The sequence below is a fragment of the Protomyctophum bolini genome (assembly GCF_963924005.1).
Source record: "Protomyctophum bolini genome assembly, chromosome: 15".
In the NCBI taxonomy this organism is placed as follows: Eukaryota; Metazoa; Chordata; class Actinopteri; order Myctophiformes; family Myctophidae; genus Protomyctophum; species Protomyctophum bolini.
In genome coordinates this window covers 18,008,504-18,036,123 of record NC_137876.1, presented here as the reverse complement: position 1 = coordinate 18,036,123, position 27,620 = coordinate 18,008,504, and the positions used below count along the sequence as shown (strand labels likewise).

The 27,620-nt window shown below is 45.0% G+C and overlaps 1 protein-coding gene across 1 annotated transcript in view; it reads right to left on the bottom strand.

Moving 5' to 3' along the window:
* Positions 1-27,620, bottom strand: part of ldlrap1b (low density lipoprotein receptor adaptor protein 1b) — a 75,535-nt gene that overhangs the window by 20,194 nt on the left and 27,721 nt on the right. Inside the window, exons 2-5 of the mRNA XM_080784248.1 lie at positions 13,911-14,053; positions 10,309-10,421; positions 5,452-5,566; positions 3,860-3,932 (exon numbers count right to left, since the gene is read on the bottom strand). Coding sequence (XP_080640374.1) covers positions 3,860-3,932; positions 5,452-5,566; positions 10,309-10,421; positions 13,911-14,053 — 444 coding nt within the window. The remainder of the gene's footprint in view (positions 1-3,859; positions 3,933-5,451; positions 5,567-10,308; positions 10,422-13,910; positions 14,054-27,620) is intronic.

Below are 27,620 nucleotides of genomic sequence, written 5' to 3'. Positions count from 1 at the left end.
TTAGCGTATAGTAGATGTACAGCATGTTCATATTTACTGCGAATAGATTGTACACCGCATGACATCTATACATTATGCTGGGCCTTGCCTGACTAAGTGCCGTTGGTGGCTAGTCACTTTTAAGTGTCTATACCGATGTGGAACCGACAGACAAAAATGGCAGTGGCACGACGTGCCTCTGGGAAAGAAAAAAAAAAAGAACGGTCGCAGACGACTTAAAGAAATGTCGCATTGACACCCAACCCAAAACACTTTCACTCCGACTTCCGAGCGACCACGGAGTCTATATCCTGCCAGAAGCACAGCAGCTCCCGAGCGGATGTTCCAGTGCAAAGCCATGTCTGCGTCGTTTATAGCGAGCACACCATGGAACACATTTCTCACGCCGTGTATGTATGTATAGGAAATGGTGGCAGGCTCGGGGGTTGTGTGTGCGGCGGAGCTGTGTAGGGAGGTCGTAGCAGCGCCTGTAAGACATGTGCAGCTACTGTACTAGACTAAGTACAGTAGTAGAGAGAAGACTCTGTGTTCCTCTTCACCCCCAAACCCTCTGGGGGGGGGGGGGGGGGGCTGGAGCTGGAGCTATTACAGACTCTGCATCGCCTCTCTCTCTCCGTCTCGCTCCCTCCCTCCTTCGCCGTGGCCACAAGAGACCACCACTAGTTCCTTTTGATATTCCTTCTGCTTCCACTCCTCCCCCACTCCTCCCCCCACACCGATATACGCCTTCGTATGCTGCCTTCATCAGCTGCATTGTTGTCGAAGCGAGGACCTAAACACATACCCCCCCACCCCCCGAACAATGCGTTTGGGGGGGGGGGGGGATGTAACAGGGAGACATGGTAGGGGGAAGGGAAGGCGAGAGCAGGAGAGAGAGAGAGAGAGAGAGAGAGAGAGAGAGAGAGAGAGAGAGAGAGAGAGAGCGAGCGAGAGAGAGAGAGAGGGAGGCTGCAGAGAAGCATGTGCGCTAATTTGCAATTCTTGATATTTGTACTCTGTACGCGGCTTGCGGAGAACCTATACAAGGAGCGTATATATAGTGTCACTGGGTATCCATGGGCATATACAGTAGGCGAAATCCAAGCAAATTAATTAAAATGCCATTCAAAATGGCTAAAAAAACGGTAACTACTATATAACAGAGGGATATAGATGTGGAGGATGTGTGTGTGTCTATGTACTGCATAAATAACCTCACCCTCGTTTTCTCACCAAGACAGGATCAATGTCACCCGAGCTGCCAGCCAGCCAGCCACACACACACACACACACACACACACACACAACTCCCCCCTTTCATGCTTCCTTGCCCTCTTCCCCCCCCCCCCCTCCCCCACCCATCTCTCTCTCTCTCTCTCTCTCCGTCTCTTCACCCGTCTCCCTGATGGTGATAAGCAAAGACTATAATGGTGGTGTGTGTGTGTGTGTGTGTGTGTGTGTGTGTGTGCGTGTGTGCGCGTGTGTGTGTGCGTGCGTGCGTGCGTGCGCATATGCGTGGGAGCAACAGCAGTTTAGACAGGGAAAAGAAAACAGCGGTCTGACGAGGGCATTCGGAGCTGCCAGGTGTGGAATTACTAGACAGACATAGCGAGACCGACGTGCACTTCCGCGACGCACCAGCAGGGTGCAACGTGAGGCTATAGCGCACTCTGCAAGCGTCCGCGTATTGCGCCCCGATTTACCCTCCGCTGTACAACGGCGCGGCGGAAACAGACGATGTATAATAAGCTCAAATAAGCGCACAGTATAACTATAAGCACAAGTTTGAGGTATTTTTTTACTTTTTTACAGTATTTCCAATTTTCAATACTTCCACTTGCACCACATAAATCTGAGCCAAACAGTGTACGTTTTCCTCCACCGACAGCTTTAGTCAGTTCCTTTGGAGATTTACAGTAGCAGATCTACTGTACAAGCTCGTCTAGCTCTGCCATTTCTCAAAATAATTTCTTTTATACATTTTGAACGTGCTGAAATTCTGCACAATGAGCACTTTTACTTTTTGTGTACATTCAAGTATATTTTAACGGCAATACTTTTTGTACTTTTACTAGCATTTCTACTTTGCAGTGTTGATTTGATATACACACTTTTTTTTACTTTTACTCAAGTAAAACATGCAAGTATACTTCTTCCACCGCCGCTTATACAGTAACAGATTTCTTTCCCATTTTCTGCAGTATAATTATTGGCCAGTATAATTAAATTCATGCTTAAGGCAAGACACGGGAGGCAAGACGATGCGGTACAGACACTGAAGCCCTCTACACACACACACAGACACACACACACACACACACACACACACACACACATGCATTAAATTAGGCGCATGTTCCGCTGCGTCGTCGCGTCACCTGTATGAACAACACCTCTTCAATTCCCCCCCCCCCACACACACACACACAACATCCGCAAAAGGAGACAAGTGTTTTTTTTTTCTTTTTTTCTTTTTTTTAGAAGTTCTATATCGAACGGAAGATGAAACGATAAATACTTGATGAAGCGAGGAGGGGTAAAAAAAAAAAGTGATTTTTCTTTCTCATGCGGTATGGAGGGACGGTATAATATAGGGAAGGAGGCACCTAATTGAGAGGGCATGCGTTCAAGTATAAAGCAGATTTCACTTGGACCCTGGGGCGAGAGACACAGGGACAAAATCAATCAATCTGGTACCGTGAGAGAGTGCGATTAAAAAGGGAACTCACTGGAGCCTATAAGCTCCAGGGCCCGCAGCGTGCGGGGGCCCAGCTGTACGAGGCTCTCAAATGGGTATAGAGCCGTTGCTTCGGTCGGCATTTTTAACGCAACGCAGGAGGGCCCAAAGCTATAGTGTTTTTGGTTCTTCCGACAGTTTCGTAACCACTCGGTGTATAGTGCTGGCAGAGCGCTGAACGCACACCGGTGTCATCCACGGGGGGGGGGGGGTCAAGGCGTCAAGTCCAGGTTAATACCAGGTCATTTACTGTTGGCACGTTGTCCGAGACACCTCAGTGTGGAGCTCTTCTATATAGCCTGGAAACCAGACACACTCTGCCACAGGTCATTCTCTCTATACCTCTACGTCTGGGTGGAAACTATATTCAGTCACCGAATGCAGACTCTATAGGGCTGTATACTTCATAACAGTGACATATGACTCCGTTCTCAATCATCAATCGGTGCATTGGGCATAGGTCCGTTAGCGGCCGCTCTCGCCACTGTTCTAGCAACCTACATCGGTGGTTCTCAAAGTGGGGTTCCAGGGACCCCCCCCCCCCCCCCAGGGGTCCTTAGAGGGGTACCATGGGGGGTCCCCAGCCGGAACTGTATAGTTAAATATAGCGCCACAATAATTGTATCCGTTTAAATGTTGGCTACTCAAACATAGCGTATCTACAAACCCGCATTGTAGGAATGCTGTTGTTGAACAGCCGAGATATAAATGATCATAATTGGGTCCCCCGGCAAAAAAACCTTTTCAGACAGAGGCTCGCGGACAAATATACACATATTCACTTGGGGGTTCTTGACATAAAAACTGCTTTCTCAAGAGAAAACACAGTCAGGATTTAGAAGACATCTGGCAGAATCGTTCCCAGGTCAAAATGGGTTAAAGATCCAGTGGGGTCCTTCATACTCAATTCATTGATTCAGACATATCAGTATATATATATATATATATGCGGCGATCTAGGATCGTGTGGCTATACTGTATGAAATGTGAATGACATGGAAAGAGAGAGAGAGGGGGGGGCTCAGTGAAAGAGAGACGGCACACAAAAAAAGAGGAAGGGAGGGGGAACGGTTACGCTCGCGGAACACGAGACATCCGTCACAATCCTCCAGCCATGGGGGGGGAGAGCAACCATGCGTTTACCTTCCTTGGCAGCCTGCCAAAACTCAAACGCCACTCTGAAGGCCTGGGCCACCGTTAACGTCACCGCCTGAGCCTGAAGGCGAGAGAGAGAGAGAGACAGACAGACATGGAGATGGAGATAGACAGACAGACAGACAGACAGAGACAGAGAGAGAGAGAGAGAGAGAGAGAGAGGGGGGACGGACAGACACACACACACACACACACACAGTGAGTTATAACAATAATAATGAAAATATAGTACATTATACACAGTGTAACTCCAAAAAACAGGAACCAGCTGTCACAAACACAAAAAGGAGTTCCTCAATGGTGTCTTGGATGGGGTGGGTGTGTGTGTGTCTGTGTGTGTGTGTGTGTGAGTGAGAGAGTGTGTGCGTGTGTGTGTGTGTGTGTGTGTGTGTGTGTGTGTGTGTGTGTGTGTGTGTGTGGACGACAACTTCTCCCCTCTATGACAAGTTGTTTATGTAGCTCAGAGGATATGTGGCCCTTCGTCCAGAACCAAATTAGCCAGGGGAAGGAAGGGAGGAGTCCTTCAGTAAGCCCCCCCAGGGAGCCATGGAGGGAGGGCCAAACCACAGGCTCGGAGGCTCCCCTCCCCCGCTCGCTCCCATCAGGTCATAATTGTATGAGAGGAGGCGTACTATACTCAACACAGGTGTTCTTAACCCATTCTGACCCGAGATCAGATTCATACGAGGTTTCCACTGGACACACACTGGTCTGATTAACCCATTCCGACCTGAGATCAGATGATCTCAGGTCTGAAAATGTCAGTCGTTCTTCGATTTTTCAAAAAAAATAGCAGACCTATGAGCTTGTAGATCTGCTATTTTTCAATAGCTAAAGCATAACATGATGCCAACACCAAAATGGGTTCCCGTTCAGAATGCAGGTTAAAGCCAAAGGTCATAATATTAACCCATTTTAGACCCCCATAGAGGCCGATTCTAAAAACGTCTTTTAAAGCCGTTTTCTGATAAACTGTCACTTTTCAGGATTCAAATTCGAAAAGTGCACAGGTAGCAGATCTACAAGCTCAATTACGAGCTTGTGGATCTGCTACCTTTGATGCCTTTTGTGTTACGTCGTAATATGATCAAGTATAGGGAATTAGAATTTAGAGTCATTAGAGCTTTCCCGCCCTGACAACAGCGAAATAAAGATTATCTCAATGCCTGAGAGGACCACAGTCGGTTGAGAGGACAAAAAACGTACCTTTTTAACCTTTTTTTTTTTAAGCTACACTCTTTTCCCTCCTCTAGGCTTTAGGCACTCATCTTTAAAAACTTTTTTTAGTTTCTTAGATGTTTTTTAATGGTGCTGTGATGACTCTTTTTTTAATGCAATTGCCTATTGTAAGTTCTTTGAGATTTTCACAAATTTAAAGTGCATTATAAATAAAAGTCCATTATTATTATGTTGCCTATGGACTATATGTTTGGCTGCTGTGAATGAATTAGCTTACGTGGATACCTGCAGGGTGCCAGCATGCGTGCACAGACAGTAGGCATACGTGGGTAGAGACGTATCATATGTTGTATAATATATACTGTATCATATATCATATATCATATCAGATGTTGACTTACCACTTTCCTCTTAGTGCAGAGGAAGGCGTGACACTCGAGAGTCTCATTCTGTTGGCTCTGGACAATGTAGGCAAACACTTTATCGTGCATCTTGTCTGCCGTGCAGTACGATATTCTGAAAGGGAAACACATGCAAGGAGTTTTTTTTTAAACTTTTCTTTCTTTCTCTCCAATAAAAGAGAGCCGTCAACAGACGAAGCAGCGAGCAGGCCAAAACGGGCAACTTAATTTCAAGCCCTTAAAGGAAGACTGACACGCCCCTCGGGAGCTAATAACTGCTATCAAACAATGCTATCATGATTCTGACGTCAGAGTGGCGAAAGCTTTCCCCAACGACTTCTATGCGGGCTCGCCAGGCTTGGTGGCCGTGGTAGCATAGCAACTTATGCTACTATTTTGGTGTCACATTTAGCTTGAATACTGGGTGAAAGTCTCATTAAAAATATTATTTTTTCGCAACATTGTTCAGGTGAACTGTGTGTTTATGCTTGTTCATTGTAATAATCAATATCGCTATGATTATTTTATTTATCGCCGCGTCGCTCCGCATGACAACATAGTCTAGCCCGTCTCAGATGCAGGCTGCACACACACGGGGGGACGGACGTATAGTCTCTGGTCAGGTCCCCGCATTGAACTGGGCATGTGTGTACGCACACACAGACACACACACACACACACACACACACACACACACACACAACTTTTAGCCGTGGCTATAGTGCATGACAGCGGGGAAGAGATTCCGTGCCATTGCATGTGTGTGTGTGTGTGTGTGTGTGTGTGTGTGTGTGTGTGTGTACACACATGCCCAGTCCCCCGTAGAGGCTCATGATCTCGTCCGCAAGACTATGCCTCGGCATAGCGATATTTATTATTACAATGAATACAAACATAAACACACTATAGTTCACTTGAACAATGTTGTGGTAACTAACTACGGTATTACAGAGTGAGAGCGAGGGTGTACATGTCAGCCTGCGGCTGAGAGGGGAAAAGAACAGTAGTCGCGCTGCTCTCACAGCGGCCAGACAACAGCAGACCGTCCGTAGTCGCGACTGTCGCGCTGCGGGGCTGAGAGGTCTCAGAGCGGGCAGACAGGGGTGTTGGCGACCGGGGGAACATGGGACTCCAGTCCAAAATTTGCGCTTGTGCTGCAGTTCCCCTAAAAAAACCCACGCCAACCTCAATTGCATTCAAACTAAGCATTTCTGGCGAAAAAATATTTTTTTTCAATTACATTTATAGCCAATATGACGCTAAATGTACCGTCAAAAACGCTAGCCTGACCTATAGCCACTTGTTGCTAGCGCCGTAGCCCCGTTTCAAACTGTTTCAAACTGTTTTCAGTCAGACCACGTGATGTGCTGTACCACCCATATTAATTTCGGGGCATGTCAGCGGACCTTTAAGTGAGCTGACGAATCAGATTTTGTCCGTTCCACTTCTCCATACATAAATATAAAATGACCAAATCAAGCAACGGTACGGTCACACTCGCGGCGACAAAGCAACAGGCTACAAGTCATTTTCAATGGAAGCCAGCGGCATTAAGTTACATAGAGCGACGCCCGTCTCTCGGCCGCAACGTGACAGGCGTGACAGTGCCACGACTTAAAGTTAAGCTGGCCTCAGCTTTTTTTCACAGCTGCAATGACGCAGTGAAGCATCAATCAATGACATGTTTTTTTGTTTCACCATTGCCATCAACTCCCCATCAATCTCCCCACAATTGCTGAAAGAAAAAAGAAAAAAATCTTGCCGTTAACCAGTTCCCTGTGCAATTTAACCCTGTGCATTTCATTCACACAGTGTGGCTTGAGCAAAAACTTCAACGCAGACTCTGCAGAAATATAGCTGGGACCTGCCTCACTTTAGAGACTAAAAGTGCAGGCAAATACATTGTAATTTGCAGGCCAGGCAAACACAATTTCTAAAAGACGGATGAAATGTGCAAACGAGGCTATGCAATTGTCAGCACACTCATTGCACACTCGTAATGGAGGGAGCTGCAGGATTATTTGTTTTGCGTGACTTTTCCAATCTCAAGTCCAAAACGACAGAGTTGGCAATCTCACTTCTCAGCATGTCATGTCAGCTACAGGGTCTGATTTTCTGAACAAGAAATGTTGTTAAAAGAAGAAAAAAAAGGTGTTGCTGGTGACTGGGGTTCGCTTTCCTCTTTTACACTTCCCGGGGGGGCCTGTAGCGACACCTACAGGTTGGTTGGGAACAGAACAGGGAGGTATAGCGTGTTCCTCCACACGCGTCACACGTGTCCTCGTGCTGAAACTCCTCACCGTTCCACCGTGACTCACTCCATGTGTATCAGAGGACACGTGTGGTCGTCTACCTATAATCCCCCAGAACAGTAGCAGTGACAGGCATTATACACACGTGGGAGGGAGGTGTTGTACTGACTAAAGTATAGGCACAAAACAATGAAGAAAATTGCTCCAGGAAAGCATGTGTGACCGTCATCCTGAGAGAGTGAGACTTACAGTAAAAAAGTGACGGGTTCATATCGGGCCAGTCGTGTGCAGGGCGACGCAGAGAGAGACAACCCTGAAGGCCACAATGAATGCCAGCAGCCATCTGCCCCCCCCCCCCCAGAAGCACTCCAAACTGTTCATTCCTCTCTGGGGACTCGATGAGACAAACGTTAATTAATGACTGAGGGATGTAAAAAATGTTTAAAAAAAAAAAAGAAAGGAATAAGAGTTTTGGGGGACTTCTATAAAAAAAGATACGCTCTGTGCAACGCAGCTGAGATTTACGACAGATAACTCTGGAGAGAGAGAGAGAGAGAGAGAGAGAGAGAGAGAGAGATAGTCTGTAAATTGGGTGTCTCTCTAGGCAAAATCCATTTCATTTACAGCTCGTCCGTCTTCTGAGCAGATGCTCATAGTAGGAGAGGCCTCGGAAGCCCCCGGGGCGGCCGGCCGACTTGCTTTATGTGTTTCAGCACGGCGCTGACTGAGGTCACAGCTGGACGCGCACCTCAACGTCTGTGGCCTTTTCGTTGCCGCGTGAGAAGCCTGCGTGATGCGACACGTTTCCCCCGCCTCTCGTTCCCCCCCATTCCACTCGAGGGCCGTTGAGAGAGAGAAGCACTCAACTTCAGTGGAGATTCCATTCCAATCTGAATTTCCGCTCTGGTGATGCGAAGGAACGATATATGGGAAAACGGACGTGGCTGTTGGAATTAACCCATTTTGGGGGGTGGGAACCCCTTTTGGTGTCAGCATTATGTTAAGCTTTAGCTATTGGAAAAATAGCAGATCTACAAGCTCATAGCGCGCCACCGAGTGGCGCGCTACGAGCTTGTAGGTCTGCTATTTTTGAAAAATCGAAGAACGACTGACATAGAAACAGCTTTGTTCAGAAAACTGTCAGGATGTATAGAAGACATTTTTAGAATCTGATCTCAGGTCAGAATGGGTTAATTAACCTACATGGACGCTATAGCGTCCTCGTTATGAGGGCGAACGTTCAGTGGAAACCTACATGGCGACCTATACAAGGCTCAAGCGTATGGGCTTGTAGATCGGCTATTTTCAGCGATTTGGTGTATCGGACCAAATATAGGGCCCGGCGGGACCCTGCATGCTCAACTCAAAGTTGATTTAAGTGGTCGATTTGCATTTGACAAATCTTTGCAAGCCAGCTTGGGAATGATAACACCACGCAGGAGACGACATCTGCAAAGCACGTGGATAAAAAAAATAAAAAATAAAAAAACGAACAAGGGACTCCCAAAACAGATACTCGCCGCATTCCAAGTTTACATTCCAATGTTGATGCACGAAAGACATGAAATATGATCAGTGAGTCAACTCTTGGATAAGACACGACAGAACTGGCTGCTCTGCATCTGCTGGAAGAATTAATTAGACTTGGGCCTACAACTCCCACCAGATTGAATTATCCTCCCCCGACACTGTATACTCCCGAACATGGAATCTTCGTAAAGTGAGTCAAGCTGGGCTTAGACCGAGTCACTCATGAGTGAGGGGGGGGGGGGGGGGGGGGGGTGACGAGTCTTCATTAGCAAGCTGTGGCAGGCATAGGAACAGCGTTGTTAATAACTTACAGGAAAAAAATGTGAACCGAGTGGTGCAACTCCCCTCTCTCTCTCTCTCTCTCTCTCTCTCTCTCTCTCTCTCTCTCTCATATATTAGCAGGCAACAGTGCAGCACTAATACTATCTCTCTCTCTCTCCCTCTCTCTCTCTCTGTTTCTGGCAAACAGCGCCCCTACTGGTACTCAGTCATACTCGTGCTCATTAATACATACATAGGTGAACACATAGGTGTACACTGTACACGGACATTGCTGTTCCTTGGAGTGGTACTGGTTGCACGACTCAAAAAGGTGTTTTATTGTGCGTCTGTCTGTGTGTCAGCCTGAGCTCATAATCGAGGCGAAAGCTCGGACAAACAGCTGTTTGATGACAAATAGCAGATCTACAAGCTCATAGCGCGGCACTCGGTGCGCTTGTAGATCTGCTATTTAAAGTGAAGTGAAGATGCTTTCACGACTCGCTTCCGTTCCTGGAAACGGCATATTTTGAGATGGGGGGTCTGCGCCCAATCACATATAATTTTTGGGGGTCCTTGACATGACAAAAGGTCGAGAACCACTGACACAGAAACTTTAAGAAACTAAAGATTTAGAAGACTTTTTTTCGACTTTTTTAGAATCGGCCTCAGGTCTAAATGGGCTAGAGATAGATGAGGTTCGAGAGCAAAGGGGGGGGGGGGGGGTGTTATATATATTGCAGGGTGAAAAAGACCAGTCGAGTGTGATGGACCGGACCAGAACCAGAAAGAGGAGGAGGAGGAGGCAAAGACTGACCTGTATATGGAGATGTTTTCTATCAGCTGGTTGGAGGCACTGTCGTACAGGATGATTCCCCGCGGGGAAACCGTTAACGTGACTTTCTGGAGCTTCTTGCCACTGGCTTTGGCCTGCGAGAGAGAGAGAGAGAGAGAGAGAGAGAGAGAGAGAGAGAGGGGGAGAGAGAGACAGTGTGAGTGAGTGAGTCCAGGTGAGTGCGTGCGAGTGTGCGTATGTATGTGCGTGTGCGTGTGAGTGAGTGAGTGAGTGAGTGAGTGAGTGAGAGAGAGAGAGAGCGACTGAGGGTTAGACAAGCCATAGCCTCGATACCCCAAATTCCAATACCCAAAATCTCGGCCACTCACACTTGCTCACTCCATGGTGGTGTTACGGTGAAATTGGTGACCTGCTGAAATATGTGACAATCGTGTAGACAATCACATAATGTTAGTGTCCTAATGTAAATTGTTGCAGTTTGTTTATTAGCAGAGTTCAACCTAGCGGTATTTAGGCCATGTATTTAAAGACTTCTATGTAAGTTGTGTGAAGTCTAGAGATGGTCACATATTTCGGCAGGTCACCAATTTCACCATAGTTTGCCATGCTGGAGTGACCGAGTGTGAGTGAGCGAGTGGCCGAGATTTGGGGTATTGGAATTTGGCTATAGGCTTTCATTTCGTCTGCGCGAAAAATGAAAGCCTGGATTTACGCATTGGGCTGAACTGGTCTAAAAGTGGGAGTCGACCCTTCTGCGTATAGGCGTCGCTCCAAATGACGCGACGTCAGGGCTCTGAGCGGTGTGTGCACACCTCAGAATAACACCGTGAGGAAATCATTGCCAGTGGAATTTCAAACGAGGCTATGCGAGGAAAATGAGGAGAATGCGGCTGAAGAACCCACCACACCGTCTAAGACAAAAAAAACAACGTGTGCCGACTCTGTGGAAATCACTCCACTCAGTGATGAAAAGCGTCTTATTCTCCAGCAACCAGTGGTTTCTGCTTCTGGTCGACACAGTCACAGTGGGGGGGGGGGGGGGGGGGCGGGAGGAGAGACCAGGGATGACGGACAGATCGGTGAACCAATCAGGGTGCGCGCTTTTCTGAGATGCGGCCCCTCCCATCTAGGCCAGAAATGTCTAACGTTAGCTCAGGCTATAGACAAGCCATGAATCAAAAATAATTGGAACAATAAATTCAACTAATTTGCACATGCTATCAACATATCCGATGCCATCATCATATCCAATGTCAATTCCAGCTAAGGCCTGGCATCATGAAATCCATTCAAAACCCCCCGAATGAAAGTGCAACACGCGCACACAACAAAGTTGCACACAATTGACGTCCTGCCATTCGGACATTCATCAAGCAGCGGACATGGGGAAACAAACTTCCCCTCGACCAAAAGAGACGTTAAAGCCAAGCAGAAGCCTCTAAATACAATATCAATCCGTGAGCAACTTATATCACCCCTCAGTCATACAGTCAAAACAAGCATCTACAAATGAAACAATACTGCACGCTCAGATTAAACACTACCGAGATATTATATTTCACCTCTACTTTGTGTCCTGATTTTAACACTTTTAACCTGGTATTTTGGGCATGTCATAATAGGCAAAAATAAATAAATAAAAAATAAATAAAACGGTTCAGTTTTCTGTGTTTCATGTGCTTCATGTGTCTGCCCGTTATGCTTTGCTTGTAAACCAAATCGCCCCTTCGGGGGACAAACAAATAAATGAACCTGAACCATCAAAAGCTTGTTTTATTTATTTGTGTACATTTTCGATTTTTTTGTCATCCGTGGAAAAAATGAGATTCTGGTGTCCAGATTAAAAAGTGTGGATTAACCCGACGGAGAGGGTTTGTCTCCTGACCTCGCTATAAAACATGACTCCACGCCAACATCCGATACGAGAGGATAAGAATATCATCCTCGTCATTCAGCAGCCGTCCTCGGCACCGTCCTCCTCCTCCTCTCACATGGCCCTCAAGGACAGCCGAAAAGTGATTATAGGCCCATGCAGGGAGCTCCTCTCTCCACCATGGCGGTGTCCTGTGTGGCCCCTGTTGTCCTGTGTCGTCGGCCCACTGCCTCTTAACTTCATTAGGCTCCAGAGCTGCCAGATCTAATAACAATAAGCCTTTTCCACCGTGACGGAGCGCAGCCTTGCCACACACAGTCACACACCGAGCGAACGGCGGTGTCCTCAACACTAATTGTGTCCTCGTCCCTTAAATGCCAGCCCTGGCCCGGAGGAGAGAGAGAGAGAGAGAGAGAGAGAGAGAGAGAGAGAGAGAGAGAGAGAGACTCGCTTTTCACCCGAGTGTCATTCGGGTCACGGCAGAGGGAAAACGACCACACGACTCGTTTCGTTTGTTTGGTTTGGAGTCATGAGGGTGTCGAAAAAATATTTTTTTAAATTATATATATATATTATTTATGAACCATGTCCAAAATATGCCTGTGGGAACTTTCGTCATTGCTAAACCCCTTATCCGTAAATTTCTTTGCCGTTTTTTTTTTTTACTGTTTGAAAAACATTTTTGAATAGTTCCAACTAGCCAATCTATACTATTGACACGTTGTGAGCTTGTAGACATTCAAAAATGTTTTGCAAAAAATAGTAAAAAAAAAAAAAAAAAAAAAAAGGCAAAGAAGGCAAAGAAGTTTAGGGATAAGGGGTTTAGCGGGGTGACGGAAACGGAGCCCTGATCTCGCTCTCCACCGTGTCTCTCTGACCGGCCATCAGATTATAGTCCAGAACCATGACTAGTATAGTGCAGAGTGGATCGGATTCCAGCAAGGGCTGAATCCATTTTGCCTGCCCGGCCTGCCGGTGGTTAAAAGGGCCGGCCGGTCGTTTAAAGGGTCGGGTCGGCCCTTTTAACCACCGGCCGGCCCTTAAAACGACCGGCCGACCCCGTTTACCGTCCGGCAGGCCGGGCCGGCAAAATGGATTCTGCCCTCCCTCTCGGATTACGGGATGTATGGGGCGGGTCATCTAGGCATGCATTGATAACCCATTATGGGAAGGAACCCGTTTTGGTGTTATAGCATTACGTTATGCTTTATAGCTATTGAAAAATAGCAGAACCACAAGCTCGTAGCGCGCCACCAAGTGGTGCGCTACGAGCTTGTGTGGGTCTGCTATTTTTGAAAAAACCGAAGAACGACTGACACATAGAAACGTAGCTTTTTCAGAAAACTGTCAGGATGTAGAAGACATTTTTTAGAATCCGATCTCAGGTCAAAATGGGTTAAAAGAACCAATTAATTATTACCTCAGTTATTTTGACAAGCCCTATATTATTATTATTTTCTCATTGATAGACTACAGTAGACCGAAATGGGCATAGAGAGAGAAGGGAAGTGACACGTATACTGTACGCAGCAAAGGTCGCCGGGAGTCGACCCCGACAGACCGCTATACGCTAGCCGACCCGTGGCAGGGGAAAAAAAACACATCATGCCCATCCACAGAGAGAAAATATCCCTTGTGTTTTTCTATGATTGCTTTCTCTGTGTCGCTGTGTTTTGGCGACAGGTCTTTGATGGCGTATGTTTTGATTTGGAGTGCAAGGTGAATGTGTGTGCGTGCGTGTCTGTCTCACCGTGGCCACTATCCTCTTGACGGCGGCTGCGGACAGCTCCTCTCCTTTGGGCTGCTCCACCAGTGTGACTCCCAGGTACTTGAGCTGGAACACCATGCCTTCCAGGAGCGTTTCCCTCGTGTCCGTCCAGTTCTCTGGGAGCTCTGTGGAGAGAGAGAGAGAAGAAAGACTCTTGGATCTTTTCTACACAGACACAGACACACACCAGCTCAGTGGCCTTGTGGTTAGTGTCCGCCCTGAGACTGGGAGGTCGGGGTTCGATCCCCGGACCGGGTCATACCAAAGACTCCCTGCTTGACACTCAGCATCAAGGTGTTGGTTTGGGGGTACTAGCGTCATGTCCAGGGGGTGTACTTGTACATCAAGCTGCCTCACGCTACAGAAACAGGAGATAGGCTCCTGCCCTATGGGCCTCATGGCTCGGCAAGGCCACACACACACACACACACACACACACGCTTCCCGTCTGTCAATTTGATTTCAGAATTCTACCGTTTTTGTTTATGAAGCAGTTTTATTATGCACCACGTCCGGAACAAACTCCCAGCAAACAGAGTTGTACGCTACAGCTGTTTTATTAATTATTTGTAGTTGCATTTAAATGCCCTTGTATAATGTCTTTCTCTTGCACTTGGCCTTATAGTGTTGTGTTGCGTGTTGCCCGAGCTGAATAAACTTGCCCTGGAAGTCAATTATGGCTACCGTAAATATAAATAAACAACACAACACCAATAAAACAAAACAGTCAAAGAGCCTGCTAGCAGCGACTAGCTAGCAGGAAGGCAAACCGAAGTCAAACATCTTAGGGTTCACCTCCCGGGCAGCATAAAAGGTGCACAGCCAAAATAATTATACTCCAGAAAGTAGTAGGGAGCAAGAGACTAAAATGTTGAGGTTCTCTCTGGGAGTAACAAGGATGGATAGGATCAGGAACGAGTACATCAGAGCAGGGACAGCGCATGCCAGACGTTTTGCAGATGAGGCCAGACTGAGATGGTTTGGACACGTACACAGGAGGGATAGTGAGTATATGGATAGAAGGATGTCGAGGTTAGAACTGCCAGGCAGGAGGCCTAGAGGAAGACCAAAGAGAATGATTTATGGATGTAGTGAAAGAAGAGGACATGACGTTAGTTGGTGTGAGAGAAGAGGAGGCAGAGGACAGAGTGGGATGGAGGCAGATGAACCCCTGAAGGGAAACGCCGAGAGGAAAAGAAGTTCTACAGTGGCCGCGGAAAACCTTGTATGTCTTCACTGTAATATAAGGAGCCAGTGCAAACGCCGGCGCCAACTATTTTTGGAATATGACAAAGCACATGAAATTGCAGCCATCCATGTTACAGCTGAAGGACTCCTCTCCTCATACTCTACTCACTGCCACGACTTTCCCGTCACTCCAAAGTAAAAGCTGCCAACAAAGCAGAAATGCCCCCCTCCGCCCCCAAAAAAGCGCTTGTGACATGGCGGCAAAGCTTTTATTGCGGTTCTGTGACACGACAAAGCTTTCATTGTGTTTCTGTTATAGCGTTCCATTTGCTCCTCCACCGTCCTCCCGGGTGAAATCTTCTCAGGTGTTCAGTGAAGCGTAATCAGGGAAGTGTAAACGGTGACGGAGCTGTACTGTACTAATGTACTAATTTATCCACAAGCTCTTTTTATTTTTTGTTAAATATGTAAGCACACTGCCTTGTCCTTCTACCAAGTTGGACAGCACACTACTACTGGACTGCTTGAAGTAGGCCTACCTAAAAGAATCACACCCGTGTGAACCGAGTTGTGCAACTCCCCTCTCTCTCCCCCCCTCCTCCTCTCTCTCTCTCTCTCTCTCTCTCTCTCTCTCTCTCTCTCTCTCTCTCTCTCTCTCTCTCGCAACAGTGCAGCACTGTCTCTCTCTCTCTCTGTTTCTGACAAACAGCGCCCCTACTGGTTCCCTACTGGTACTCAAACTGGTGCTCATTAACCAACACATAGGTGAACACATAGGTGAACATCACGGACATTGCTGTTCCTTGGAGTGGTTGCACCACTCAAAAATGTCTACAAAAAATATGGCGAGGCAGCTTTCTGCTTTTACGGGCCAACGGCCTGGAATAAACTACCATTACAGCTCAGACACACACCCTCGGTAGACATTATTAAAGCTCAACTCAAGACTCACCTCTTCACTCTTGCTTTTAGTTGAATTTTAATATCCGTGTTCCTACTCTGTCCAGACTGATTTACTGCACGTTATGTTTTTATTTTTTATGTTCTTTGCCATTATATTGTTTTATCGTTTTAACCGTTTGCTTGTGTTTTATTGCTATTTCTATGTTCTGCCCTGTGAAGCACTTTGAGCTGCATTTATGTATGAAAGGTGCTATATAAATAAAGTTTATTATTATTATTACTAAATAGGCAGAGTACAGTACAGTACAGTCATTTTTGTTCAAAACTCATTTGAAATTCTACCCTGCACTTCACCTACAGTAGAAGTATTACTTAAAAAAAAAAAAAGAATAAAGACATTTCTGTAGTCTGTGGGGCGATGACATTTAGTCGGAATCTAATATTCTAATATTTTGGAAATTTTCAGAATACAGAGTCTCCCCCCCCCCCCCGCTAATTTAGCTATTGAAAAATAGCAGATCTACAAGCTCATAGCGTGCCACCGAGTGGCGCGCTACGAGCTTGTAGGTCTGCTATTTTTGAAGAATCATGAACATGTGGTGCAAAGCTTTGAATATAATTATACTCTTTCAGAGCGAACGTTTTTAACTCAAATCTTTGCTTCTGGGAGTTGGTCCCTCCCTGAAACAACACATTTTCAGATGGGGGTCAGTGGCCAATTTCATATATTTTTGGGGGTCCTAGACATGAAATATTGAGAACCACTGACATTTAAAAAAAATGATTTTTTTTTAAATTTCGACGTCAGGCCTAAATGGGTTCATTGTATCTGGAGAATGCTGAAGGTCATCGTCTGCCTCTCTTCACATGGGCAGAGAGAGAGAGAGAGAGAGAGAGAGAGATAGCCCTGGGCTCCGTTTGGTGTCTGGTCACAGGACCACCGCACCGCACGAAGAGGGAGTGAAAATGAAGTAGAATAACCCATTTTGACCTGAGATCAGATTCTAAAAAATGTCTTCTACATCCCGACAGTTTAAAAAAAAAGCTATGTTTCTATGCGAGTCGTTCTTCGATTTTTCAAAAATAGCAGACCTTTAGCTATTTTTCAATAGCTAAAGCATAGCATAATGCTAACACCAAAAGGGGTTCCCGCCCAAAATTGCATAATCACTGTTGTTTTCGTCGACTAAAACTAAGACTAAAAATGTTCGTCGACTACCTTGTTTCACCGACGAATGCGAAATGGAAACTAAATAAAAACTAAGCTATGATGACTAAAACTAAGAATAAATATATTGACAATTTCGCCCAACAAATAAAAACTAGACTAAAATGTTATAGGAAGGGACTAGTGGACAAGAGATCCAGTAGGCATATAAGTCATTCTACACTTAAGGTTGCATGCTGAAAATAGCCGATCTTCAAGCTCACAACGCGTCGCAGCGCAACACGTTGTCAGCAATTTTCGGCAAGTGTAAAATCAGTCATTACTACGGCATCAAGGCCAGACTAAATACATTTTAGTCGACTAAATCAACTGTAGATTTAGTAGACTCAAATCTTATGATATTTAGTCACTAAAACTACACACTAAAACTAAATGAAAACTATTCAAGAGACTATGACTAAAACTCTATTTTAGGCATACAATACACAATATAGATTTTTGGTTTTGTAATATACATCTCCAGTAGTGTAACTTATACCTTACACGCATAATACAGTAACTGTGATTCTGCGTGCGGATTCAGAATACTAAAACACAGTGCATTCTTATTAACTGATTTATTATACTTGCGCAAGCAGAGTGCGCAAGTGCTGTAATCGGCTGCGTATGTCGGTGTTGTCCGTAGGCCAATGGGGGACCACCGTTCTCGATGACGTAACTAAGGTACGTGGGTAAGAATGGCGGTCCGTTAAGGCTTGGGTCAATAACGGGTCTAAAGGATTTAGAACAGCACTTGTAACAGACGTTAGTTAGTAGCAGTACTCGCACGCTCTGCCTGGTGCTCGTGCGAGGCGCAAGTTGGGCACCTCGACAGAGTGCATCTCTAGTTGGGCCTACTAACGCACCTATTCGTTCAAACGACACGGACACAATTTGGCACGTGTTCTGGGGAGGGTCGGTCTCGGGTGCCATAGCATGTAATGCTACGTACGGGGCTTGGGCGGCCCCTGCCAGCGGGGAGTGTTGGGCAGCAGAAGTAGGACAAAGGCTACGTCCTCCAGGTGGGAGCTCCTCACTGGAAGGTGAGTTAAGGCTCATACATACTCCAGTTTTTGGTGATAGGTTATCACCGCGGTGTAGTTTTTAAAGGGTTGGAAAGGTACACCATTACGTCAGTGGCGGTGATGATCAGCTATCACCGCGGACACAGACCCATCTATCTCTGTTTTTACTATCAGACAAGTCTTTTCACTCTGGAGCCATCAACCCGTTCACCGATTGGTCTAGAAGTTGGGTAAATCACAGGGAGGCGGGGTCAATCCTTAAGGACATCACCGCGAGCGAGTATGATGGCCTCAACTCTTATCACCGTTTTAGGTGATACGCTATCACCTAAAACGGTGATAACCTATCACCAGAAACTGGAGTATGTATGAGCCTTCAGTCGGACACAACAGGGGTTCTCAGCGTTTTTGGCTGGGGACCCCTGCAAATGCGTTTTTTGGCCATGTCTCGCGACCCCAAATACAAATTGACTTCAAAATAAATCACCAGCCAATAATTAGAACACATACAAATACATCCTTTCATTATGTACACACACTAACGTCATTTCACACACACTTACACGATTATAACATCTGAAGCCTTGTGTGTGTGACTGACCGGTCAGGCACATTCCGTCATGTGGGTTGATGGCGAAACGGTGCTCACATATGAGCGTATGAGCTGTCAAATAGGCGCAAAGTGGATATTTAACAACTTTACTGACAAATAAATCAACTGGGGGGAAAAAGAAAACATGAAACTTCACATAACTGTAAAACTTTAGAACCACTTCATGAAGCCCTTCCTGCAGCTCATAAAATGTCCATGCAGGGACTTCATAAAAAAAGGACCACCAGACCAGACGACATGCCCAGGGCCTTTCCTGTTGACCTTTAGGGGTGAACTGAACCCAGGACAGCGCGGCCATGTTGTTTTGGACTCTGTGGGAGTCTAGCCCTCTGTAAAAGAGTTGTCCGTGTGTCCATCAGTGCCGCCTGTGTGTCCGGAACTAATCTAGCAAACCACTGGACGGCCGGTCAACGCTAATGTTTTTGTTTAGTACGGTTTTAGACTTTCTTTTTGTGTGTGCAGCCGGTTCACCACTTACCAAAAAAGGTAATCTACAAGCTGACGGGGCTTTGTGAGCTTGCAGATCTGCCATCTTGGAAAACAACAGCAACGATAACTTAATGTGGTTAAGTGGTCTGCTATGCTCTTTTATGGCTCGTAGTTTCAACTGTGCCGTAAATGCCAAGAACATTTCCAAGGCATGATTGAATTGCATTTTGAAAGAATGATGGGTTCAACCCTCTCCCCGGAGTCACAGTCATGCTACAATGAAACCCACCTAAAAAAAAAAAAAACGTGATGCGCATCATAAGGTTTCTGCAATCAACATGAAGCCGATACTGCAAGCAGTTGGTCGATAATAATAATGACGACACTTGTTGAGTTCAAACGACTAAAGACGGCAATGCCGATGCTCGAGTCAAGGCAGTGTCAAGGCGACGGATCCGTAGGCAGAACAGCCACGCCCTATACTGTAAAAAGTGCAGACTATGTAAGCTACTGTAAATAACCAAGTCAGGAGGACTCAAGGCAAGATACTGTTTTTCAGCCGTCTGTGTCTATATAATAGATACTTTTCTCAGCAGCATTTCTAAATAATAGTTATCCAGGTGTCAAAGGTGGCTGGTACTATTATGGTAGTGCAGATTAATGTGCCAGACTGTCAACAGCCAACATGTAGACTAGAGTAGTATTTGTGTGGTTATAGTGACTATAGTGTAATGTGCACAACCCAGCCCTATGCTGAGTCAGTCGGTTTATGGTGAGAATACACTGACCCAGGCCACAAATGCCTTCTAAACAAAGTTCTCAAACGTCTTCGTGCCCCTCAAGGATATCCATAATTCAAGTCCATCCATGGGGCGAGTAATCGATAGGAGATTTTTATTTTATTTTTAGGAACCATCCCTTTTTTCCCCTTATCCCATTTTTTATCCCAAGGAGTTTCGACTAGTTGCATGGACCAATCACATCTCCCACTCACTGTGGCCTCTCTCGTGTCGGATCATGGTATGGCTCAGAGTCAGACATCTGTGGACGATCGAAGGAAGGAGGGTGTGGAAGTGGATGAAGCACAAGGGCGGTGTGGAGGAGGAGCTGTAGGCCAAATGCCGTCTTCAATTCCAGAGATGGATGCTGGCAAAATGTGCAAAATGACAGACATGATGTCAGGTCAGGGGCTGCAGTGTCGAAGGGGTCCATTTGTATATCGAGCAAAACAGGCTTACAGAAAACACCACGTTGTAATCATCTCTCTTATATGCTTAGGTCTATATAATCAAGCCAGGTTGTCAAGCTAGCAGTGGAGAGAGACAGAGGGGAACAGGCTGACTGAATCCGCTATGATGCAGCCGTTTTTTTTTTAAATCATCTCCAAAGCAGGTATAGATAATGTTTTCACCAGGGCCCATGTAGTAAGAAACAGGATTTTGGGGTATAGTACGGCTAACTTCAGGGTTCACTTCTTACAGGGGAACTCTGCCATGGCAACATAATGCTGCTCACAGAACCTGCTCTGGAGCGGTTTACATGTCTGCGGTAACAACCGATCAGAAACACCTGGTAGTAAACAACCAATTCTCTTTGGCGTCAACCAATCGTAGACGATCCCGTGGAGCTCGGTGAGACACTTTAAAGTAAGTAGGCCTACTATGGGCACCAAGTTTGGGTCCATTTGTACAATCTCATATTTAAATGAATACTGCTTGGCGTCCCAGAATCATAAAGCGAATCATAATACAATGTCTGTCTGTGGACTGATGAATGTCAAACTGGGGGTTGCAGAAATTATATATTTTTAGTTGATAATCAACTGCTTACAATTCACAGAAATTACTCAGATATCCTTGTGCCTGAATGATAGGGCAGTGAGTGTGACATTATAAGCCCATTTAATTTACACATTCACACAGCCTGCGATTCCTTTGGCAGCTTTCCCCGCCCGCGTTGGCAGCAGCTGTGTTGCTTCTTCTAGTCTGGATTGTGCATTAGAATCGTTTGTATATAGTTTGCTCTTCCTTTGTGAAATAATAATGCCACTCTGCTTCCAGCAGATTTATCCACGTTTGTGATGGGTCACATGGGCTTTGATGTGAAAGTGCTCATGAATGGATTTGGGGAAATCATTGTGTAGCAGAATTGAACCATTTAAAAACATAATTTGGGAACTCAGGAAACAAGCCCAAAAAAGAAGCAACTACACTATAACCAAGCACAAAAAAACCCGCAACCACCAATATTTGCAAGCAACGGTACAGAGAAAAACAGGCCTAAAAGTCGCTTATAACAAGCGGACATGGCAACGCCGCCGAGTGAGTACCCACAGCCAAGGAGGCAATCAGAGCAAAGGAAGCACACCTGCTCTACATTGTGAACATCACGCTTTGTTTTGTTTTGCATGCCTGGCAAGGCAACCGACTCTGACCGACTGGGAGACGTGCTTCAGAGAATAGAAGGGTGTGAAAAATGCATGGCATACAGAAATTGTGCCAAAGTGTGCGTTTTTTTTTTTTTTAACCGCTCTAAAGCTGACATCAACAGCCAGCTGGGGATCAGAGCAGCTGCCAGAGCACTGAGATCAGGTCAAGGAGAGGAGAGATTTTCATCGGGGGCCGGCTGGGGTCTTAACTCCTCAGAGTTATTGGGGAAGAGGGACCTATAGAAGCTCCAGACAGGAGTATAGAATAAAGCTGTATTTACACTGGACAGCGATAGCAATGTCAACCATGGGTGGACATTTCTTTTGGAGTGATCATTTTTATTGGGAAAATATGGTGCGTGCGTGCCTAACCTGCCTGCCTGCGTGAGTGCAATGTTTGCTGGGTTTACCCCAGTTACTACTAGCACGGCTAATAAGCCAGACACAAATCACAACGGCGGATTCGGTCTGGCTTTAGCCAGGCAGCCTATACAGTTACTCCACTTTCCTACACATGCATGTTAGGTACATGCACTACAGAGTGCACGTGCCACTGCATTTGACCAAGGTACTGGCATTAGAAGTGGGTTAACTTTTAAAAAGAATGGGTTAACTTTAAGCTTAGAGACCACAGACGTGCACTACTGTAGGCCTATACCGATTATCTTCGTATCGATTGTTCCATTGCTTTGTTGATTCATCGCATGATACAGAAGCAAGATCCCCAACATGGAGATCAATCATTAAGCGATTGTTTTTATGAGGTGATTTTATAATTGATTAAATCAATTAGTTCATTGCACACATGCACCCCTACGTCGCAGTCATGTGCATGCATGTCCTCAATCTTGTGCCGTCTGGTACAGTACCACTCAAAATAGAGAGTGAGAGCGTGCAATTACATTTATAATTTTGAACTTCTTATCCTGCAATCGACATATAATTACCTAAATCACGGTGTACAAGAACAGCGGAATATAACCATTCTACAAACTCACAATGGCCCCTTTTCCACCGGTTGGTTCCCAGTGGGAACCGGTTCAGTTCTTTTTGGTTTTTAGTCCATGAGCCAGAGTTCCAAAATTGGAACGTTAATTGTGAATTGAGTGTGCAAAACTATACCATATTATTGTTTTTCATGGTGATTGTCAGCACCATGAAACTTCCAAAGTTGATTACTTACACGAAAACAATGATTTATTGTATTACAAATTTTACATTTTTAAATATGCAAATGAGTCATTATAAAATATGAAAAATAATCGAAAATATGAAAAAGCTACTACTGCGGAAGCGTTATCATGTATTAATTTACTTGTATTGATCCTATAAACAATTTAATATAGGTCTAGTTTTCCCCACCAATTTTGGAGCTCTGGCTCTTGGAATAAGAAGAACCAAACATAACTGAACTGGTTCCCATTGTGTCGCATTGTGGACTTGTAGATCTGCCATCTTCACCATTTTGAAAATAACCGTTCGGTAATCGAGGCGAAGGTTTGATGTCGTGGTGGCGAGACAAGAGAACATCGCTCTAATCGGAGAGACACTTTGGGGAGGCAAGCATGGTGCCTGGAAGAAAATATTTTGATCATTTGGAAAGACTCGAATGATCCAACGGAATACTTTTTTTGATTAATCGAATAATCAAGATGCATTGTGTGTACTTTGTCACAAAAATGGCGTCATACAAAAACAATGCTGTGAGCTTGTAGACCTACTATTTTCACCATCTCTAATATGACATGGACTCTGAAACAATTCACCTATAACGACGTGACTAAAATAGGGAGTGATTAAATGAGATTAGTTTGATTAACCGTCTACAACAGACTGGCTTTGATGTACAGTGCATTTCCTTTCACGGTCTCCTGTTCCAGAGGCTTCAAAGACGTAACAGAGAATTGACCGACCGTCTACAATAAGTGCTTTTTTCTTGCCGTCATTCTCCATCCGGTCCTTCTGCGCTTTTCTTTTATTGATTGATTGATTGATTGATTGAAATATGTATTAACAGTTTGCAGAATTACAGCACATTTCAAGCACAAACTCAATACAAAGACTGTTAACTGTGAGTGGACGACCCAATTAAGCATTACACTTGTTTACCTTGTTCAATTCATCTCACTGGGTTCACAGCCTCACAGTAAGAGATAGAAACGGTAACAGTATTGACAAAATCTGTTGCAATGATTATTAGACTGACAAACAACCTCTGTAGCCAACAAAGCCACCGGAAAGCCACGAGCATTTCATCTTCTCCTGGACATGTTTTTGCAGGTGAACTGGCTCTGTTGCACATCGGGGCGTCATTATATTTCACCTGCTTGTAAACTGACATTCTAATCTAAATCGTTAAGCCCTTGGGCACTAGAACTTTTAAATACTCTGTATGTTTTCTTTTTACAGTTGGTAGCGTTTAAAAGAAACTGCAGTTACTCGATGTTGATAGCATCTGTAGTAGATAACAGGAGCACAATGTGAAACTTGCACCCTATGGCCAGAAGAATAATGAAGTCTGTGTGTTTGACTGGATTGCTGAATTCCTACAATGACCATAATGCTTTAGTGCACTTCCCCTGCTTGTGGAGAGGGGGGGAGGCTGCATCGAGGTGTGACTTTGTAGTCCAGGAAGGAAGCGAGACCACATTTTCATTTCATGACTAAAATATATATATATATATATATATATATATATAAAAAAACATATTACACACAAACTAAAATAAGCTCTGGTTGCAAAAGGGGTTAAGTGGCCCTTTAACCACTTAAACTGTACTCCTATACTGTACTCCATTGCCGGGGGGACCCCCCAGGGGTCTATCCTTGGCCACCAAATGTTTTCCCCTCTACACTAAAATCTCTTGCCAATCTTACACAAGCTCACAACACGAATGTTCAACCTATTGTGACGTGCCCAGAATGGGGACATATAGTACGCGTGGCTTCATGTGGATCAAGATAATTTCATTCCACATTAATTAGCTCCGTATCCGTTTGCCATGTTGTTGCTGTCGCACGTTAACCGTGTTTTTCTGCTATACAAGCCTCTCTGCACTAATTGCTCCCTTACTGGGAATAATAACGTTGTTTGGAGTTGTGGAGGGCAATGCGTGCTCTGGTATATATGGAGACAACATACTGACGGCTCAATTATTCCTCAGGAAATTATCCCATTTTGACCCGAGATCAGATTCTAAAAATGTCGTCTATACATCCAGTTGACAGTTTTCTGAAAAAGCTATGTTTCGGTCAGTCGTTCTTCGATTTCTCAAAAATAGCAGACCTACAAGCTCTTAGCGCGCCACCGAGTTTGTAGATCTGCTAGTTTTCAATAGCTAAACACCAAAAGGGGTTCGCACCCAACATGGGTTATTTGAGCAGCACGTCTCCACTGTCAAAGAAGCTGCAGACGCGGGAGGAATGGACACCCACGTGTCAACACAGGATGACAAAAAAAAAATAAACTGACATTTCCACAGGCTGTCAGGAATGCCGCTGACGACTATGTGAAATGGGCAAACGAGACAGACGGACACGGATGGAAGTGGAGGCTGCACTGTCCGTCACAGACGGTAAAATAACGAATAAGAAGAGAAGCCCGCATGCTCCGCTGGGGAGAGATGGCTTTTAGGATGAGAGCATGATGTATGGCTGCCAGAGTGTCTATGGGGTAAAAAAAGGTCCAAAAACGGATCATATAGCCAAATTCTTCTCGTCACAGCTATTGAGGCCACCCGTCGGGAGATTCTCCGACACATGGCATGATTCTTTGCGCGGATTTGTCATTTCTGGATCCCAAACAAACATCGTACCCCTCGAGCCGAACCGATGCTCTCCTTAAGTCTGCACTCAGCAAATGCCAGCTTAAACAAATGAACCCGAGCCGTCCCAATTCTGCGGTGAACGTTCAGCAAAAAAATTGCCAAGCTCGAAACGCGGCGCCGTCACCACCCGGTCAGCTAATATATAGGGTTGAACACATTGAAAACGGCAAAAAGCATCCGTGTCACTTTAGATTAGATTAGCCGTATATGCAAAGCAACATTACGTTTTTTTTTCAGAAAACTCACAGTCAGTGGTTCTCAAAACAATAGCAGATATACAAGCTCACACCACGTAACTTTGTGCCACGCTCTGAGCCCGTATACATCTGCTATTTTTGAACATATTTTCGAAATATCTTCAAAGTGTTTCTGGCCTCTCCCTGGACCAAAACATTTTCAGATGGGGGGGGACGACACATCAGGCCAGCGGGACAAGCTGAAAGAGTAACCATTGGAATGAATAATGTGACCACCAGCACAGCGGAGGATGATGGACCCCACGCGGAAACCAGGGACAAAAGGCCGTGCCTCCTGCAAAGACTTCCCACTGTGAGGCTATCAAATTCTCCAGAGGCCTCAACATGCTCACAGATGCATATCACTAGTGTACTAGTAGTGTACACTTTCAATAACCCAGCAGGTGGATTGGCTGTGTGAGTGACCATACATTTAACCCAAAAAGCAGTCCAAGTGCAGCCTGTCTGCCCTCATGCTGATTGTCACTGTAAGTGTAGTCTCTCAAGACAGACTGTTGCCTCGCGTCAACTAGTCTGTCGGCAAGCAGTAGAAAGAAACGTATCACTGGCCTACAAGTATGGACGCTGTAGTTCAGGAAGTCAGCCGCGCAATCACCCAATCACATTTAGTGGGCGGGATTTACATGTGTGTGCAGCGAGGACATTTCGTCCCACTGGAAGCAAACCTACACGCTTCCATTATTATTGAACATGGCTTCCTCTGGTCAACAAACAACACCAAATAAACCTATTACGAATGTATGTAGAGTTTGTGGAGATTATTTAAAGTATGGAGTAAAAGGACAAGTATTTAATTTATTCACAAATCAGGGATTGGAGACTAGTTTGGAAGCTATAACCGAAGAACCTGTTGTTGCAGACGATCCACTGAAATCGATTTGCTTAAGCTGCAAACAATTGTTGATGAAATATTCGCGCACCAAAGAAATTTTGGAAAAGGTTGGCGATTCGGTCAAATAACTGTATGACCGAAACAATGCTAGACATAAGCGTTGTGCAACTGCATCTCCATCTCACCTCAAAAAAACGGGGAAGTGCTATCTAATGTTGTCCTATGTTGAACAAATAAGTGTAAACTCCGTCAAACTAAATGTAATGTAAACTGTGTACAGTACAAAGTATGAATAAAAGCGTTGGTTATGATTAAGTGTAATTAACTTCAATCAAATGCGTTAATTGTGTTGTGTGCTAATATTTACGTTTCCCAACAAATGACCCCTTTATTTAAGCAACTTCAGAACAGTCCGTGACGTACAAATATAACGGACGTAAAACAAATGTATTTTGCAGTACAAATTAAAGTTATAAAAGCTTTGGTTTAGTGTTCAATCTGAAAGTGAATTGATTTGGAAACCGCGGGGGCTCCTTTTCACACTGTTTCACAAATCACATTAGGATACAAAGCCTTTCAGACGTGGTATTATCTATATTTTTGCTTTAAACTTTGAGAAGGGGTCCATTACGTTTTACAGGTCAACAAGGACCCATTATCTAGTGTAATCAATGAATATAAATCCTCTTACATTAGCTACATTTATTGTCTAAATTTCAAATTGTGTTGCATATTTATAATAAACTTGATTTAATGGATGGTTGGGTCCATATGATCGTTTGACAGTACTAAAAGTACATTCAGTGTATTTTATTTTAGACACTAATCCCTTAAATACTCAGCACTTGATCAAAATGGGTGATCTATAAGGTCACAATACTATAGCACTGAGATGCATTGTGACTCGTGAGTTTAAAGCTGGCTGTTTTTCTGCATGCCATGATGCAACATGCATAAGTAGTAGTACACATGGTTAAATTGTA